Source organism: Glycine max, chromosome 19 (genome assembly GCF_000004515.6).
Source record: "Glycine max cultivar Williams 82 chromosome 19, Glycine_max_v4.0, whole genome shotgun sequence".
In the NCBI taxonomy this organism is placed as follows: domain Eukaryota; kingdom Viridiplantae; phylum Streptophyta; class Magnoliopsida; order Fabales; family Fabaceae; genus Glycine; species Glycine max.
The window spans coordinates 45,675,231-45,689,927 of record NC_038255.2 but is presented as its reverse complement, the minus strand read 5'-3'; the positions used below and the strand labels follow the sequence as shown (position 1 = coordinate 45,689,927).

Here is a 14,697-nt window from a genome sequence, read left to right as displayed (position 1 = left end):
ATTCTAACTAAAATTAACATAGTGGGGGATTGAAATGATAAGGGGTTGGAAATGGAGATGTGGGGGATTGAAACAATGAAAATCCTCGTCTCATGTCATTGCCTCATTGGTAGTGTGCTACTGTCCCTTGATTAACACCTGGACAGATGCCATTGGAGCTATGCTACAGCCACTTGATGAAGACCAAAAGTGATATCATTTGAGCTATGCTCCACCTGATGTTTTACAAAGGAATGTCGAAATTAAAGTGTCAAACCAAGCTAGACAGCAATGTTGTTGAGTATTTGGATAATTGAAGTGCCTTTGTTGAGCCTGAAGGTATGCATGCCGATAGGGATAGTAATATGGGACTGCGGGAAGTAATATGGGACTGCAGGAAGTAAAGGGTTTGTAAGAAGCAAAAAGCATGAGACCCATGTAGCTGGCATAATACATGAAGGAAGTGCACAGCACGCACTAGCATCGTGCTTTCTAGAAGATATGTAGGTAGTGGAATAAGGGAATATGGTTGTTAGGATATTTCATTTTGTTATCTTTTCTGTTTTGCTTGTGGGGCCTTGTTCCCTGGACAACAGCTATATATGTAGATGGATTTTACGCTTTCAATATCAGAAATAGAAAAGCAGTTTCTCCCTTAGTCTCTCTCTCCCTCTTCTTCTATGGAGGTTCCTAGCCCTCGAAGCTAGGTGGTTCTCATTCCCAAGCTTGGTTCCTAACACATGCCAATGTGTTATAATTTTGCTCTTGTATGGCCAATTTAGTGCCCACTGTACTGTGTGAAATTTTGAAGGCATTGTTTCATAAAGTATTTGAAAATTCTCAGTTGCTTTTTTACCCGTTACATATAGTCATATATATTGCTATTTGTTTCTGGTTCTCATGAAATAAACAGCTTTATTTGTTTCTGGGCTAATACTAAAGAAATTGCTTAATTTTCAACCTCTTGTTTGTATATCTTCTTGGCACATTTTCATGTGTTTTGACAAATCAAAGTGTTGTATATATTTTTTATCCAATAAATATTGAGATGTATTTGAGGTACCAGAAAAAGGCATTGGATGTTGTTCACGGAAGGAAAAGAGAAAGTATAGATAGTTTGTATGATGACAGTATTTTATTAGTGAAACCATGCCATGAAGTATCCCTGTAGGTTCCGCTCATTTTACGTCACAGTTTGGTTCCGCTCATTTTACGTCACAGTTTGGCTTTACCATTTTATCTTTATTACCAGAAACATAGCATCCCAAAAATTACACAGCAGGATGTATGACTAAATACCATGACAGTGTATTTTAATGGTTTTATCTTTATTGCAAGAGAAGCATTTGATAGATCAGAAATAATTTGATACTCGATTATAATTAAGGCATTTCCTTACCTATTTGCTTGGTTTTTAGGAGAGTTTGTTTGTTATCCACAAACAAACGTGTTTTAATGCAATCTGGATTCTTCAACATCTTGCAATTCAATCTTATGTTGCTGTTTTGGTTTGATTGATAGTCCATAATTACCTTTTTAATGATGTATACCTACATTATTTCTTAGGTTTGACCTTTTTTTATGCTTTAGATTCTCGTGAGTTTCTGGCCTTGCTTTAAAATCGTCAATATGTATAGTTCAAATTGTGTTGTTTTATGTCACTTCATTGTTTGATTTGCAATGGTATTGGGATGTCAGATTTGACTCTGCTAGTGTGTTCTAAAGATAAATTGTCGAGTTATAATTGTTGATTGAAAAATTATAACAGTTGAAATTATGATAAGATACAAGAACATATATAAGTATATAACAAACAACAAAACTGTTTGTATTATTCTGTTAGTTTTTAAATCAATGGATGTAAGTTATAACTTTGTACTTTATTTTTTAAAAGTACACATTTTACTTTAGAGGAGACAAATCCTGTAAAAGCAGCTGCTTAAGCTCATTTCTTGTTTCCATCAATGCAGCCGCCATAGTCCATGCTGTCCTCTTTGGTTGCATTAGATGTGGCCCAGGTGAAAATTAAGCTCGATCCTGCAATCTCCTCGATGAGATTTCTGCCAATAGAGCAAAGATTTTCCTTCACGAAGTTAGGATTCCATTCCATGAACTGCCATAATGCTGTGGAATAAATGTATTACTAGAAGTTCGTTTGTTAAGATGCAGTAGCTTCAGTTTGTACTTTGTAATGCGTAGTTTTATCAGGGACTTGCAAATGGATTAGGAGAGCCCCCCCTCCAAAAAGAGATTTACCAATATATGTACAAGTTTTACTGAAAAATTTAGTTAGCTTGTGCTGTAAGCACTAATTTGCTTGTATTTAAAGGAACAGAAAAAAAAAAAATGCTAGTTATGATGATTGAGAATGTGACTAACGGCTTTGAAAAGTTTCTTCAGCGCTCTGAACTAGAAGTGAATGAGCACGAATGTGATTTTGTTGTATCTTTGCATCTATATGATTGTAGATGATAAGCATGTAATAATATAAATTTCTAAACTCATAATTAAATTTGCAGATTATATTAAACAAATAGATCTCCAGATATAGTTAGTGTAATATATTTTTTTGACAGCTCATTTTTGGTCTAGACCCTACCATTTACATGAGAACAAATAGTAATATATTTTAACAAAGTATTTTAATACACATTATTATTTATTAAAAATTATAAGTAAAAACATAGCATTAAACAAGTAATGAAATTTTAAATAAATTTTAACAAACATTGAAATATGCATCGATAGCATTGCTCTTGCAACCTACAGGATACAGGAGAAACACCTTTCAGTGATTTTTTTTCTTTTCATACACAAAATGAAACATGTATCAACCAGAATCAGAATCAGAATCAGTTTTGCTTTCATGGACTATCGTGTAGTTGGAAGTACATATAATTTTTTTTTTACTATTTTTTCAAAAAGGGCCAAAATAAATTACTCCAACAAGAAGCTACTCAAAAGTCAAATCGCATGGTAAAAGCTGGAAAATGAAAGGAAAACGGACGTACTCATAGATGGATCATACTGACGTTAGGAAAATATTCATAAGCAATAGGAAACAAAGTGTAAAAAAAAAAACTAATGCTCAAGGAAAATACATAGCCATCTGAACAGATTTCTGCTGGAAGCCACATTTCTCGTAGAACGCCTTGTTCTCGACGCTGCAATCAAGAATCACCTTGTAGCATCCCATTGAACGCGCATGCTCCGTGAGGAACTTGATGATTCTCTTTCCCAAATGCTTCCCGCGAATGCTAGAATCCACAACAACATCCTCAATATGCCCAACTTTGCCGCAATTTCTCAAAAACTTCTTCTCGATAAACACGCTCCCGGTCGCAATGATCTTTCCGGAAGCCTCGTCTTCGATCACGCCGATCACGTGGTCATCGCCGAGAACATCCAGGTCTCGAAATCGATCCTCGAATTCCTTGTCGGAGACGGAATCGCAAACGCTGAGTTGTTGCAGTAACTCGATGAAGCCTTTGCCCTTGTCCGAGATCTCCAATTTCCGGACTCTGTACTTTTGTTGCTCCTCACTGTTTTCCATCTTCTCCTCTGCAATCAGAAAATTAAAACTGAAACTAATTGTAATCAAAGAGAGATTCATCGATGCAGAGATATTTCATGTTCTTACGCTTTGCTTTGATTCCAATATTCGAACAATGTCTCTGCTTATCGCTGCGAGCGAAACAGCTATTCCTCAATTTTTATTTTGGAGCGGTTGGTAAATTGTGAACCGTTGGTCCTGATTTGATGACGTGGCAGAATCTAAACCGTGTGTCTGTAAAAAAAAACGAATGGTTGTTCAGAGAGAGATGCAGAGGTCGCTAATTCGATGCCTGGCGCCGCCATTGGCAGCGGGATTGAGGCTTAGCACCAATTCTTCGTTTTCTTCTTCTTCTGTAGTTCACCATGTCACGTCTTCTTCTTCTGATTCTCACTTGGAGCCCCTTCACATGACTGAAAACTGCGTTCGAGTTTGTTAACTTCCGTTTGGGATTTAGCAGAAAAGCTTCTCTTACATAATTCCACAACTATGTGTTGTCTTTTTATGTTTCATGGCATCCTTTTTGTTAGAGAAAGAGGTCTTGCCTCTGTGTGCAGAATACATTTTGTGCAAACCTAATGGTATTGAAATGGGTCCAACTACTCTTGGGACGAGATTGAATAGCATTCTTAAGGCATGTAACAGAGTATAAATTTAATTACAGTTAGTTTCTGTTTTCATTTGCAGGTGACCGAAAACCCCAGTGTAGTTGGGGGCTGCAATTGTAAAATTTCCTTCATGGTGAAACAATAATTAGTTATCTTGCTAGCCTCTTCCGACCCTCCACCACTGCTCATACAAATCGGTCCTTTAGAACTAGATTGCATCGTGAAAACATGATTTTTATACCACAGAAGGCGATAGATTGAACTGAAGATAAAATGTATTTCTTGTATTGTGATATTAATGTAAAGATGAATCGTACTGGTATTAAATTATCGGGCACTTTTGTCTAGTCTGATTTATTACCTTGGAGCTTGTTACCTCAGATTTAAAATAAGACATGCAAATGAGATTTACAATTTGCAGCAATAACTGGTTCCTTGTTTGATGCCATGTAATAATGGAGATGAGTTGGGCAGATTCATTCCGTAAACCAGAAAGACTTGGCACGTACAGTTGATGATATAGAACATAATTTTAGCAGCGGACAAGAATCTCTTTTAAGAAATTGGACGTAATTTCATATTAACTTGTTGAATAACAAGATAAACTCACTGTGTTAATCCATTTATTTATCGTTTAGCTTGAAGCATTTCATAATAAATTATATTTTAATAGAATAGTGCTATTGTGCTAAGAATACACTCATTTGGGCAAATTTTATTATTTGGTGAATTTCTTATCAGTCTCGATAAAAAAAAACTAAGATCCACTTTTCTTGTGAAATCCCATAACTCACCCAACATTTCTTTTCTAGAATTTAACTAATAAGCATAGCTGCCAATATGTATCAAAGAACTGTAACGGGTTAAAGGGCCTCGTCATTAGCAGATACACTGTAGTTGGTTGTATGAAAGTCAATATCGTAAGTGTACCAAATCGAAGCTATGTTAAACTCGGCTTTTTTACCTTAGTTTCCAGGTTTAGCGTCCAATAAATAAAATTGAATGAGTATAAGTGGTGGCTACTTGGTATGAACATTGCAAAGCAATTCATAAAGCCACCCACGTGTCCTATCAAATGTTAATAGCAAAGCAAGCACACCAAATAAAAACCAAATGAACAAGGTACTGGTAATTTTTTTCAAGACATCAAAATTGACGTCAAAAGAATATGAAAAAAGCCAAAGAAAAGGCATCGACAGTCACCAATAATGTCTCGCTTACATGTCCATAACATAAGAGGCTTCGCCCATGATTATATTTAAATGGAAGATATATATGAATTTAAAATACGCGGATTGCGCTCCCCATAGTACTCTTCAGGTATAAGCACCTCACCTGTTTACATGCAAACAAAAACAGAATTAGACATACATGGCTAAAAATGATAATCAACCAAACAACCAAAATGTTTACCGAAAATAGGTCAAGGTTTCAAGAAGATTCTTTACAACCACAAGAATCATATCGGTCATTCCAGTAGTTAGAGCCTTGGGGCTCAATCAAATTGTTACTTCATTCTTTCAGTGGATTTTTGTCAAACTGATGGACCTTTTGAAAGAAACTACTATCACAAACAAAAGCTTTAACCTACTACTTTAATTTGGCAGAACTCTCGCTAAATTAGCAGTAATAGAACACTTTTAAATATGTTCATGTTAGTTATAGATAGCACAAGTTGAACATGCTGCGATAAATACAAACCACCACACCATGATTCATTGTCTTACATTTATGGTCTCTTTATGCTGAGTGAATGGAAAATAGGTAAAAGTAGATCAAAATGGGATAATTTGGAATCTTAAGACTTTAGTACCCAAATATTTAAAATTGTAATTCAAGGACTTCAAACTTACGTTTTGCCAGTTTTTCTTCAATAATGAAACAAGGAAATTGACACTGAGTTGTACATTCTGGAATATCTGTTTCTCCTCCATTGTGCAATTTCCAACGGCAACACCCATACAAAGAACTTTCTTAAGTTGAAACTTCACCATTGCCTTTGTTTCATTAACTTTTGACTCCAAGGACTCCTGATGAGTCACTAATGTTGGAAATTTACCTGCATTCATGTGCTCATACAGTCATATAGCAGATAAACAATAGGGTATCAATCAAAAAGTACAAGAACTGAAGTTTCAACCATCACAGCCACATTAATATGCAACCTTCTGTTAGGAACCAAAAATTGAAATGGGGAAGAAAATAAAAGATTTTATTGACTAGTAAGAAAAGAATAGAAAATAGGAGAGAAAACTCTCCTCCAAGGGTTTCCCCTTCACAAAGGATTTCTCCTTTCACAATTCAATCTACAAATGATAAGATCTCCCTCTCTCCTATCCTTCTTCCTCTATTTATATCTAATAAACCCCTCTAACTAACTAACTAACCCATTAGTAGTCTAACTATATTAACTAACTCTTCCTTCTCCTTATATCCTAACAATACATCTCTCTTAAAAATCAACCTTGTCCTCAAGGTTGGAATCTGAAAACTGGAATTGCACACTGAAACTTCCTAAAGTTTTGTTTGATTGCTGGAAGACAATTGCACCCCTTGTAGCTTAACTAGGAACGACCCACTGCCCCTGCATGCAAACTGAGGTCTGGTGGCTTCGGTGGTGGGAGGAACAAGGGTGGACTCCATATAACTTTAATCAGCTTGACTGGCTTAGTACATTCCTTCTGCCTTAGCTCCATGGCTAAGCTGTCAGCCATAGATGCAACAAAATTTAATGCTAAAGGCTCATCCAACAAGTTGACATTCCAAGATTCCAGCACCATTGTTGTTCCAACCACCTTCATGAATGATTTTTGTTTCACAATAACAATCTTTTTATGGAAATCTGAATCTTGAAAACAATGTGGCTTGGTTGAATCACCAGTTTCGACTTCCTTCTTGATCAAATCTGTAATTGGGTTATCAAGAAAATCGTCTTCGCAGCCCACATTCGTCACTCCATTTTCCTTGTGCTTCTCCCTCTTTATCAATGGATCAACTTCTTCCTCCATAACCTTTTCAATCTTTTTTTCTCTTGCTAACTTTGCTTAATCATTTTTGGTTTCTTCTCCACCACAAAGGGAGTGGTTCTTGATTACTGAACTTCTTTACTTTTGTTTTCTGATTTCAAGAACTGCAATGGGTCATTGTCACACTCAAAACTGCTACCCTTCAAATCAGTTCCCCCTTCTATGCTTCTATCAAAGCTGGGTAGTTCCACCTTTCTTGCCCAAGAACTAGCCTTTGCTTCACTGAATTCTGACCCACTTCCCTCCATGCTATTTTTGTCTTGTTGAGAAGCATGTGAATCAACTTCTTCATTCAATATCTTGCACAACATGTGTTTCCACTCTGAAATGTTGGTCCTCCCTTTCAAGAACTTTGTGGAAGTCTCCCATTTTTTGATGTGGGTTTCTGTTTCAGTTGGCTTTTCTTGCTTCAAGATACTCAATCTTTCAAAGATGTGGTTACCATGGCGATCTCCGAATCTTTTGATCAAAGGTGTGGAAAATGACTCCCAATCTGAATCTGGGTTGTTTTGGCTCCAAATGTAGAACCAATGTGTCGCAGCACCCTTCATGCTCATGAATGCATATTGCAGCTTATGGAACGAAGGAATTTCTTGTACCTCAAAGAATTTTTCAGTCCTAGCAATCCAACCAATTGGGTATGTTCCTATGAACGCTGGCAGCTCCACCTTCTTAGCCCAAATTTGCGCTTCCTCCATCTCTAACACTAGCTTCCCCTTGAAGATCCGGCAGGTCGGACCAATTTGTTAGGAACCAAGAATTGAAATGAGGAAGAAAATAAAAGATTTTATTGACTAGTAAGAAAAAGACAGAAAATAGGAGAAAAACTCTCCTCCAAGGGTTTCCCTTCACAAAGGAACTCTCCATTCACAAAGAGCTAATGCTCAATCTACAAATGATAAGATCCCGCTCTCTCCTATCCTTCTTCCTCTATTTATATCTAATAAACTCCTCTAACTAACTAACTAACTCACTCGTTAGTAGTCTAACTATATTAATTAACTCTTCCTTCTCCTTATATCCTAACACCTTCACAATTGTAAGAAATTACAAGGCAAAAATAATAAACAAAGAATCCATTAGTGGACATTCTGCAACTTAAGGATAGGCAATCAAAACTTTTAATCAACATAAATTTCCAAGGTTGAAAGCTGAATTGTTTTTATTTTTGAGGATTCACCTGTCCTTAGTATTATCATCAGTGCAATATTCGTCTACTCTTGACAAAGTTGCAGGGATATAAATACAGAGAATGTGATCAATAAGTTCTCCCTAAATCCCAATGCATATCATAAAAGACAACCAAAGAAGCCAAAAGAAACACCGTTTCTTCAAGATAAGTGAAGGAAAGTTCTGGAACCAAGCTAAGAACACAAACAGGAAACACTGAAACTGTTCTATTTGATTGTTTTACCCAATCGGGCGTGTGTCACAACAGAAGCTACAGTTTATAGCTTCTGCGGTATTTCTCTTATTGACATTATTTGGTTTGAGAACTCACATATTTTACGCAGAACCAAACAAGAGCAAATAGCAAGGCAATCAACTTGCCTGCCTTATTTAAACCAGGCCCCAAAAGACGAGGAATTTGCTTGATGACTGCTTCAGAAGCTAGAAAAACATGATATTTCTTGGCAAGCTTCTTCACAAGTTTTTTGTTTTTATTGAGTTTCTTCAGTGCTTCCACATCCATGTAGTCCAGCCCAATTTTTTCCGCCTGTGTACATACATGTCAGTAACACTAACATCATGTAAGTCACAAGAACTCCACAACACTCCAGAGTAAGCTTTCTTTGTTGAATAAGAATTTAATTAGAATGCACATGATTTTTTCCACTGCCATCGAATCACAAATCACAAATTATCATGTATAATAAGTTTATTGATTTTTACAATAATTACTTTAAAATGTCTGGGATGATTTCTGATTGGTTAACACTTAACAGCATTGAGAAAGCATAAAAATTTAAACTTGAATTAAAAAAATCCATTTGAAACAAAACTGTCGCATGAATATTATAGTAAAGGCATATATATATTATAGTTAGAAGAATATGAACCTCTTCAACGTGCTGAGCATCACCGAGCATGCAGATTTTCATCTTAGGGCGAGGAATATGCGGAAGCTTAACAGAACCACTGAAACGCTTATCTTTCTGAGGATCATAGTTCTTCAATCCAATTTGCAGCTCAATAGTCTCGGTGAATTTACGATTTTTCTCCTTTGAATTACTCACCACCTGGGAAATTGCCTCTCTCAGTGCATCACTTTGTAGCTTACTGTCACGGAAAAAAAAAAAACACAATGAATATTAACATTGTCAAGAAAATTTCAGAATCGTAAATGATAGTGCATTGCTCAAGGGAAAAAAATGGATATGAAAAAGGGGGAATTGAAGCACCTCATGGTAAGAGGCTGAGGTTGGTCGTCTCAGATTATTATTCTGAAAACAGAAGCGACGATTATAACAAAATGGCAAATGGCGTTGAAAGATAGTAAGAGTGCCAAAGCGAACCTACCTTAGCCGCCTATCCGGGTACAATTACTGAGCGACGGGGTTCATAAAAACCCTAAACATCTCCATAAAATTTAAAATAACTTAAATATATTTTTGTTTCATCATATATATATATATATATATATATATATATATATATATATATATATATATATATATATATTTTGTCACTTAATTCCTAATAAATTTATTTTTAATCGGATTTCTAATATTTTAAAAACTTTATTAGTCGATTATCTACTTGCGTGGCTTAGACACGGAGGCATGTGAAGTGTAATATCATGTGTATTTTTTGCCTAAATGAGATTACATAAGAAAATTTTTTTAAAAAAATAATTAAAAATGACATCATTTTTGCAAGCTCTTCTTTCTCTTTTTTGTAACCTCTCCATGCACCACTGCCACCACCGAACAAGGACCCCCACCACCAAATCACATATTGCAACGCCAAGCACACCACCACGATGCGAACATGGTGTGCAAACAGTACCATCATCTCACATTGCCATCATGTCCTCGTTCATGTGCACGAACTTGGTGTCGCAACTTGTAGCCACCATCTCCATCCGTCTTCAAATGCGATTTACCATGACCGCATTGTCGCCTCCTTCCTCCCTAGAGATCACCACAGCCTCCAACACCACAATACCCACCCAAATCAGTCCCACCACCAAACCACTTGGTTTTCACTCATTCTCTACGCTCTCAAAAAAAGTCATAACCCACCTCCGCAATTCAGGAATATAGCTCCACCCGAGTCATGCCATTGAGTTGGCTCGCTCTAACTTAGATCTCATTCTTAGAAAGTGTCTCGCCCCCAGTTTCTCTCGACATAGCCTCGATGTCGTCGTGGGAGATTGAAATGGGTGGAGGGATATGTGGGGATGATGGGTTCGATTATGAGAGAAAAAGGGTGGAGCAAATCGGATATAACCGAAATGATTTTTAGTTCGGGTTTAGGTTTGGGTTCAATTTTGGGTTTACGTCGTATTTACTTTTAAAATTTTTTAAAACAAAATCTTACGTGTAATCCTATTTAGGCAACGAGTACACGTGACACCACATGTCGCATGTCTATGTGTCTGGTTAATAGTCACGTAAGCAGATAACGAATCTCGACTAACGGCAATGATGTTGGACAAAAAAAATTTAATATATTAGGAACCCAATTTAAAGAAAAAATTTAATAAGAATTAGATGTCAAAAACAAATATATATCAGAGACCAAAAACATACTTTAACCAATTTAGAATAAAATTTTATTTTCAATTGGGACCATTAATACAAAATAAAGTTTTTAGTTCATTTAAACTTATTATTGTAAGGATTTAATGCTTATATATTTTCATCCAATCACCAATCATTTTTAAAACTAATAAACTCATATATGATGAATTATTATTAGATGTATGTATAAAAATTTTTACACTTTCAATATGTAACATTTTTTTATCTTAAAATTAAGCTTTTAATCTCCCATTTTGAAAATAAACTTATTTTTGTGTGTCCATATAATATATGTTAAATGTTACTATAGCTAATGGATTGATCCGACATTGTCCTCCATGTGTCATTTTCGTTTTATGTGGCCTAATGATGCCACATCAAAGGAACTGCACGAATTTGTACATCTGAGAGAAACTACAACTGAATTTTAATATATTTAGAGGGGCTTAAATTATACTTTTTTTCTGAGACCAAAAATATTTTTCTCATTTATATATTTGTGCAAAAGAAAAATATTTGAAACTAGAGACCAAATTTTTTTATCATATTCATATTTTTCTCATTTTTCGTTGCCAAGTATCAGCATTTCTTATGCTAATGTTAAAGAAGCTTATCAGTCTTCATTTTTTTCTTTACATTACTTGCATATTGATCACAATGAACTCCGTGAACAGCGGCAAGAGCTGGCATTAATAATCTTCCGTATTTAAACTTTAAACTTTCAGAGAATAGGCTAACTAGAAAGTCCGCGATTTGCATAATCAATGATTCCAAATAATCGTTTCAAAAAAGTACAGAATTCTGCAATGGTTCAATATTTAATATTTCCAATGGCCAGTAAATGAAACCACGCATAAGAGTTAAGCCTGAAAGAGACAAGCATATGGTATTTATTGTAGAAATGGAAACTGCTTCCAGCTCTTAATCACTTCAAATTTTCATGAAAATAATAAAACTTCAAAATGGCTAACAAGCTGGTCACTATTCTGACTGCCTTTGCCCTAGCACAGGAATGTCTTCATATCGTTTCTGCAGAAGAAAATATAATTAATTATAGATCAATGGTAAAATAATAAAAAGCTTAAGGAGAAAGCAATCATAGGACCATCATAAAAACCAAAATCCTTAAAATTGATGGTTGGCAATTGTTGTTAACACAAACCAATAAATACTTGTCTACTAGCATACATGGGATTGACAGTGCAAAATTGCCCATAATTAGACATCCCATCTATTTTTAAGTGGAGATTATGAATTATAACTAACTACAGCAAGGTATAAATGAGGCAAAGAAAAACATTTAAAAGTCAGAAATGGTGAGTATTCATAATAAAAAAATGAAAATATAAAAATGGGCACATGCACCAAACATGTACTCACAGAGTCAACTAGTTAGTAAGTGCACTGCAGAATTTTCTCTACCTCAGTCGTTTTGTACTCCTCCCTCGTAACTATCAAAAAAGATAAGCCTCGCAAAACAGAGTAAATGTCTATTGCCATTACCACTCTTATTTAATTAAATTTTATATAAATTCTTTAAACTACTAGTTTCATTAACAAAGGGAGTGACAATGGACACAAGGGAATGGCAACACTCATTCCCATTAACAGAATATCAACCACAGCATATATTTTATCTTTTACCCCTAATCAACAACAGGCTTTGTACTCTATGTTTGATTGTTTCAAACAATAATAATGAATACCAGAGCAATTCTGTAGCATTTGCTTCACAAACAAAACCAAATGGAACATCCTATTCTGTTCCTTTCTCCTTGGTTCCATACTTTTCAACAGAACCAGAATGTACCATTTTCCAACCTCATGTTTGTTCCAACTTCTATAATTTCCAAATTGTACCAAACATGAAATAAAAGTCATATGTTATGTTCCCATCCTATTCAAGCCTGTCTATCAAATGCTACCTTATTTTGACAAATGGATTACCGATTACCACAACTTTTTGCCCTTTTGTTAAGGAGGTTAATGAAAGCAAGATTACCAACAAGTGACAGAGAGAAGACATATGAAAGAACTAGCTAGTGAGGTGAGACACATCACAATTGCCAGTGAAGACCAACCTGTGGCCCTTCTTGATAATTGAGCTCTCAGGACAAGGCAAATGAAAAGAGAAAGGGCTGCCTCTAGGTGTACGAGAGAGAAAGTGTGTGTGTGTGTTTAGTCATATTTAAGAAAAAGAACCATATTTTCTTCTGCAGCTTTTCTTTTGGGGCAGCAGGCAACCAGAGAACAGTAAAGATAAAAAATGATAATTTTTTTGACAAAACTTAAACAAAACAATTGATACTGATTGGCGCAAGCAAAACTATGATGTGTCAAATTTGCATTATCTGCAAACAAGATGGCGGCTCATGCAAAAGGGATGTTAAACTATTTGCAAATTGCCACTGAATAAAACAGCCACAAGATGAAGAAGTAGCATAAAACAGTGGGAAACAAGGAACGTAGGCACTAGGCGCCACCTAATGAGAGACAATACCCAAGTATTATATATTTATAATTCTTTGAATAGAACTTGGCAAGATAGCAAACATTATGAAGCAGTCAAATAAAAAGCAGTCATCCCATAAGAGATCTATTCAAAACCGCAGCTATAAATAAATTAAATAAGAAATTGTAAAAATATCATGGACAACCTATCATAGCAATTAAAACAGCAGAAACATTAGAAGTTTGATCCCTTTAAAAGTGATACAATGTAAAGATCTTAAAACAAGCATCAACATGAAGAATACAACATCCAATCCAACTAAAGCATGAATTCAATTTGAGCAGTCAAATCTATTTTCTGAGAAAACTAACAGCATATGACATTGCATGCATCATAAAATGGATAGATAGATTGTTTAAATTAAGCATAGAGCCGAGAAGGTTTATTACCCCAACATTATTAGCCTCCCAGAGCTTGTGGACTCCATAATCTACAGCCTGCAACCAATAACGGTAATCTCTTAGCAAAAGTAATAACCTAAACTGAAATAAGAGGAAAAAAGGAAAAGGCAAAAAAGGATGGACCCGTTCTCCGAGGAAGGCGCCAGCGATGACGAAGGTAACGTAGACAGAGTTGCGACGCATAACGACCTTGTAGAGGCTTTCGAAAATGCCTCCACCTCTTCTTCGAGAAACAGCTTCCATCTTTGCAGATTCGATTCACCACTCTAGGGTTACCTTACCCTTCTCTCTCTTTTCTCTTCTTCTTCCACCTACGCCAAACGCAAACTAAGATCGGAATTTCGGAATAGATCACCGCTTTACACGGACTTTACGGGCCCACTTCGCTCTTAATGGGCTGGGCTTTATCCTTCACAGAATCCAACTTCCACGTTTATGGGAAAAAAAACTGTCATTTTATTTATTTTGTTTGGTTTATATCAAGTGAATCATTTTATTACTCAACTGATTGAAAATAAATTATTAATATGTTAAAATTATGATTAAATTATTTGAATAATATATTCAAATTTAATCTTAGACTGAGATAATTTTAAATGAAATTTTGTTTATTTTTTTTAACTTTAGATTAATCATGATGACCTTAAGAATTTAGATAAAAAAATAATCATTTTATTGAGAGAAAATAATGTGGCTTCTCATTCTCTCTCCTCTTACATCCTTTTGCAACATTTATTTTCAGAATTTTATAATTTAATTTTGTATGTATAATTATGTTAAAACCTACAAACTAATATTTTTACTTATCTATCATATTATATACACTTCAAATAATAAGTATTGTATGAAAAATTTAATATACTGAGAATATT

The 14,697-nt window shown here is 35.2% G+C and overlaps 3 protein-coding genes and 1 long non-coding RNA gene across 5 annotated transcripts; 1 reads left to right on the top strand and 3 right to left on the bottom strand.

Annotated features, from left to right (window-relative positions):
• The first annotated feature begins 103 nt into the window (after window positions 1-103).
• On the top strand, window positions 104-2,341 carry LOC121174127 (uncharacterized). 2 transcript variants are annotated; one of them, XR_005889947.1, is made up of 2 exons: window positions 104-686; window positions 1,950-2,341. It is a non-coding gene; the product is annotated as an uncharacterized lncRNA (long non-coding RNA). The 2 variants fall into 2 exon arrangements; XR_005889948.1 differs by having other exon boundaries at window positions 104-746.
• Window positions 2,342-2,975: 634 nt separating this feature from the next.
• Window positions 2,976-3,645, bottom strand: LOC100527897 (uncharacterized). The gene is given in 2 exon segments (NM_001248410.1): window positions 2,976-3,540; window positions 3,620-3,645. A coding segment is annotated over 1 exon segment (465 nt). The 5' UTR covers window positions 3,533-3,540; window positions 3,620-3,645; the 3' UTR covers window positions 2,976-3,067.
• Window positions 3,646-5,327: 1,682 nt separating this feature from the next.
• LOC100527763 (uncharacterized) lies at window positions 5,328-9,711 on the bottom strand. Its single transcript, NM_001250101.2, is given in 6 exon segments — window positions 5,328-5,475; window positions 5,994-6,199; window positions 8,718-8,883; window positions 9,227-9,446; window positions 9,569-9,610; window positions 9,687-9,711. Coding segments are annotated over 5 exon segments (651 nt in total). The 5' UTR covers window positions 9,574-9,610; window positions 9,687-9,711; the 3' UTR covers window positions 5,328-5,421.
• Window positions 9,712-11,664: 1,953 nt separating this feature from the next.
• LOC121174126 (cytochrome b-c1 complex subunit 9, mitochondrial) lies at window positions 11,665-14,251 on the bottom strand. The gene is made up of 3 exons (XM_041012664.1): window positions 13,949-14,251; window positions 13,814-13,861; window positions 11,665-11,941 (listed from the first exon to the last, which is right to left on the bottom strand). The coding sequence occupies exons 1-3, from the start codon at window positions 14,066-14,068 to the stop codon at window positions 11,894-11,896; spliced, it is 216 nt and encodes a 71-aa protein (XP_040868598.1). The 5' UTR covers window positions 14,069-14,251; the 3' UTR covers window positions 11,665-11,893.
• Between the last annotated feature and the right edge of the window lie 446 nt (window positions 14,252-14,697).